This window comes from Ceratina calcarata, unplaced genomic scaffold, assembly GCF_001652005.2.
Source record: "Ceratina calcarata isolate Rehan_Ccalc_2016 unplaced genomic scaffold, ASM165200v1 scaffold235.2, whole genome shotgun sequence".
Lineage (NCBI taxonomy): Eukaryota > Metazoa > Arthropoda > Insecta > Hymenoptera > Apidae > Ceratina > Ceratina calcarata.
In genome coordinates this window covers 251982-256871 of record NW_017145399.1, presented here as the reverse complement: position 1 = coordinate 256871, position 4890 = coordinate 251982, and the positions used below count along the sequence as shown (strand labels likewise).

General features: G+C 43.0%; 1 protein-coding gene across 1 annotated transcript; it reads left to right on the top strand.

Moving 5' to 3' along the window:
* The first annotated feature begins 660 nt into the window (after nt 1-660).
* LOC108622722 (SOX domain-containing protein dichaete) lies at nt 661-4323 on the top strand. The gene is made up of 2 exons (XM_018020780.2): nt 661-1949; nt 3011-4323. Exon 1 carries the CDS (start codon nt 957-959, stop codon nt 1881-1883), a length of 927 nt encoding a protein of 308 aa, XP_017876269.1. The 5' UTR covers nt 661-956; the 3' UTR covers nt 1884-1949; nt 3011-4323.
* Nucleotides 4324-4890: the final 567 nt, after the last annotated feature.

Below are 4890 nucleotides of genomic sequence, written 5' to 3'. Positions count from 1 at the left end.
ATATGGAACGAAAACTGTAACAATCATCGAACACGTGCAGATGTCGTTCGAGGTCAGAAAGAAGAAGCAAGTATGCTGGCAGGATCTGATCTACTCGAAGACTTTCGAGCTCGTTGACCAAGAACCCCCCCACGAGACGTCTTCGTGACCGGGTCCAGGAGAAATGAAAACGACGGAAGGAGGGGTGAGAGCTAGCGTAACCAATTATCGCATGATATCGCGTCGAGTCACTACACGAATATGCAGCACTACGCGAACAGAGTAGTCAATAACGGACAGCCTATACGCTATTTGTACTTCATCGTATTGAGGTAATCGATAATAATAATTGCTGCTCGTGGTCTCCGAGGCAGCGGCAAGCCCTCCTCGGTTCAGTCAGGGCACATAGGTACAGCGACAGGGACAGGGGTTGTTGCCGATTCCTGGTTCGGGTGTCACTTTAGCGGGGAGAAAGGGTATATATATATCATATACACGACGGGGTAACCTCGACGAATAGCATGAAGAGGGCCGGGTTCGTGGGCGGTACGGACGCTCCGCGTCGGTTCCGCCCTCGAACACCGTGAAGAGAGAGAGAGAGAGAGAGACAGAGACAGAGACAATGAATGGAGCCTACCTCGCAAACCCCGTGAGTTAGTAAGTCTCAGTCTCGACCGAAACACCATTCGAGCACGTTCATGCTAGGCCTGTTTGTAAATGTTTCAGTGTTGGTATTTAGATAGGTGTATTGGGCCGTAGTGCCCAACTGAACGTAGTGATCAGTTAATGAAAATTAACTGATGCGTGGATAAACGCGAGGATGGAGATCGAACGTTTATCCGCTCGACAGAACATGTGCTAACGGGAACGTTACAGTGTGTGAAGTTCTGAAGAAAAGAAGATCACGTATAAAAGAGTGGCAGAAAGAACGATCGTGGGATTCTATAACTGACGTTATTTACACGTCAGAAATAAAGATGATGGGCTCACATCAACAACACCCTGGCTATGGATTTCTCTCCGGTATGGACTTGCACTCGGTGCACCACGTGACTCAAGATATGAACATAAACCAGCAACAGCAATTGTCGCCAGAGCAACACATCAAGAGACCTATGAATGCGTTCATGGTTTGGTCTAGAATACAGAGAAAGAAGATCGCATTGGATAATCCGAAGATGCACAATTCAGAGATATCAAAAAGACTGGGGGCTGAGTGGAAACTGTTGTCGGACTCTGAAAAACGGCCGTTCATCGACGAGGCGAAACGTCTTCGCGCGATGCACATGAAGGAACACCCGGATTATAAGTACCGCCCGCGAAGAAAGCCAAAGCTTCCAGTATCTGTAGTGACTAGCAAGGCCGGTCCGATGAGTCCAGGTGGTTTCGCGAGTTTTTCCTTACCGCCTTATTTCGCTGCACCTGCCGGGCCACCTCACCACCATCATCACCATCTTGATTACCCACCTCTGGCCCCTTACTTCGCACCTACTTTCGACACCGTCCATCTGGGTAAACTCGTCTCTGGCAACGGTACCACGCCAAGTACGTCGGTCGCGACAGCCGATGCAATGAATAACAACGCAGCATCCGCTGCTGCAGTGGTCAGTAGCTTCTACTCCGGGTTATACACGACGGCAGGCAAACCATACCCATCCACCGCGTCGCAATTGTGCCCACTGTTTGCCAACGGACATCCCGTAACCCCGACAGCACATCATCATCCTCTAATGTTCCCAACGTCGTCAACGTCCACCGGACCCATTGCGATGACCACGAGCAGCCCTGGAAGCAGCCCAGGATCCACGTCGATCTCATCGTCACACCAACAAATGCCTGCACCGAACCCGAACGCCACGCTCGACATGGAGCAACTGCGACGTCCAGTCTCCGTAATATTCTAGATGTCCATCTAGCCGTCTTGAGGGCAGAAGAAATGAGTGACACACAGTCGTCCAGCGCATACTTAGGTTCTCCACATCATGCAAGTATAAGCGCGTACTTATCGGTATCAACGCTCGAGAGTCGATGAAAAGCTTCCGCGGAGAGTCCACGTGAACTGTTTCTTTTTATGTAACGATCGTTGAATAAAGTAGGCGGAGGCGTGAGTTTTCAAGGTTGGCACGATCGATCGCGAGTCGACCGAGTTTTTCGGAAAGGTTCGTCGCAGCGCATTGACAACGACGCGGACGCGGATAATTGAATTAGCATATTAATGCCGTGGAACAAAAGGGTCCGTTTAGGCACGAATTCGTTTTGCTTTATTCAACAGGGGATTGTATTGTGCACTGTGGTGCCCCGTGAATAGACAGCCGGTTCCCTCCCATCGGGCGGTGGATCACATTGTCTTCAAATAATGTTTTCTAATTGCGGATGTGCCTTCTACCTGTCGCTTGATCAATGATACCGCAGATAGAACGCGTTCCCGAAACACCCGTGGCGATTTCGAGATCACTCGTGCGTCTTTCCATCTAGTTTGCATAGCTTATTACAATTTGAGTTACGATTAGGTTTTAGTTACGAAATTTATTTCGATTACGAAAGTAGAGGATTACTCTTCTACCGTTTTTCTTACGAACGGATTTTAAATTAGTTTCAGACGATTCAAAGTATTTCAGATACGATTTCAGTTTAACATGTGTGGATAAGATTCATTCCGGTAGTTGACGTCGACTTTGGAGCGTTGTTATCGTTTGAATACATACAGGGTGTCTTCAAGAAATGTATACCAACTAAATACTCATAAAGTCGGTGTTTATTAAAATAGATATGATTTTCAAAGTGTAGTAGAATCTGTTAACTGTTGAACTGTGTATACATTTGTTCAAGACATCCTATATATAATCGTTTAGACGATTAGAACATTTTTTAGTAAATAAGTTTTAGATTTTGTAAGACGTTGTTTCGTTCGGCAAAAAGACTTGCTCGTTGACTTGAAAATTTCAAAATCTTGCAAGTATAAATGTGATATCGTAGCTAAGATAAAAGACTTATAGACGTGAAATTTCAATGGATGTTGTGTTTTATCTAGGACGGCCACTTGCGCAAAAGATGCGCTGCCCATTTATCAATCGGATCCAAGGAGAGCCATGTATGCCATGGAACCGCGGTGTAGTCGAGATACGTTAGGAAATTTGAACGATTATTGTCCTCGCGTATGATCTCTAAAGTTATGTATGATGATTCCGAAACCATTCCGCTCGCACAAATACAAAATACGTTGCTCCAACCAACAGCGACAAATGGAAAGATAGAACGTGTTGTATTTTCCATGTATATGCGCGAAGCAAGTCCGGAATCCGATGAGTTATTGGTATTTAAAGTTTTGAAACGGAGATAGTCTAAATAATTTGTCTACATTAGAATAAGAAAAACTTTGTCTTATGTCACTACTAGTAAACTAAATTCACCTTTATTTGTCGCGTTAGTACACTTATAGACAGGATAAGGAGTGATTTGATTAAAAAAGATAAGGAATAATTAGATTGTTATTTCGTTGAGTAAATTCTTCACGAATGCATTATTCGTCGCTGTTGGTCCAAGGTATATAAATGGGCCAGTCGTTAACTGTGATTTCGTTATGTTATAAGAAATGATCTTCCAACAGTATTCGCGCTAGTGAAGCGAGTACACGCGCCAGAACGCGACCGATCCACGTGTGCAGTATATGTGTTGTATTGTCTGTAAGTAGAATCAATAACAATTGCCTCATGTACCTCTTATTGTAACTAATTGACATCTAAAGCACAGAAAATTATTGCACAATCAATAGGAATTGTTTCGGGGACGATCGTGCCCGATCAATGAATTTCTTCGTTATATGTACTTTATCGTTTGATTTTACTTTCCGATTGATATATTCTTCATTTTACTTTTCAATCTTCTATAATAGCTATGTATGATAGTATATACTGTATTCAAAGAACTCTAGTCCGCAAAAGTATGCAAAAGAAATATAGAACAGTGTATACGTTTTTTCGGTATGTGTGCGATGTTCGCGTTTGGTATAAATTGTTTCGGCCTGGTGAGAGCTTATAAAAAAATATTTTTGTTGACGAATCACACGAGCGACTTTTGTTCCAAATGAACAAACAGCATAAGAATATTCTCATATCATCATAAGAATAATCTTATAGCGATTAAGCTGCAACAGTTCTATGCTCCGGCAGCGATTAATGATTAAAAAACTAGCATATTAAGAGAAAAAATAAAAGCCATAAATGATTAAAAAAAAATAACATACCAAGGAAAAACAACAAAAGAGATAAACTGAAACAATGATTTTGAACACATTTATGTATATATATTTATTATTACCAATGACTTATCAAATAATAAATAACATCATGCATTTCTTTAATTCAATCTGTTCCCGTTATTCACATTTCCTCTTTGAAAACAATGAAAATCGTAATAGTTCTTATTTATCTTATAGCGTATAGTTCTTATTTATATTATACACCACAGAACTCTGTTTCTCGACACTTCACCCTAACTGTCACGACAATAAGATGTATAGAATATACTGTTCGATCGAGTTGCGAAGGTACGTATAGAAAGTTCGGGGCAGATCGATCGGGTGTCAGGTATCGGAATGAATCCAAAGTGATCCGGAATCGAGATTGAAATCTATCGAACGCGTTTCGCACGACGGAGGCGAAACGCCAGCTGCTGGATAATAGCGGAGAGAAGCTGGTGCGTCGAGAACGAAATTCGTAACCTCGAATTTCTTTTGCGACACTGGAGAAGCCTGTGTTCAAAGCCCGGCCGGCCCAGTGCAAGGGAAAGAGAATGAAAATATAAAGCGGAGAAGAAAGCCGGAGAGACGTCAGGTTCTCGTCAAACGGCACCTCTCGTCGCGCTCCCTTTCCTATACGCGGGCATACATATAGAAAAATTTTTTTTTTTCTC

What these genes read in the sequence shown, in the direction of transcription:
- LOC108622722 (XM_018020780.2), top strand. Translation starts at nt 957, where the DNA reads ATGATGGGCTCACATCAACAACACCCTGGCTATGGATTTCTCTCCGGT.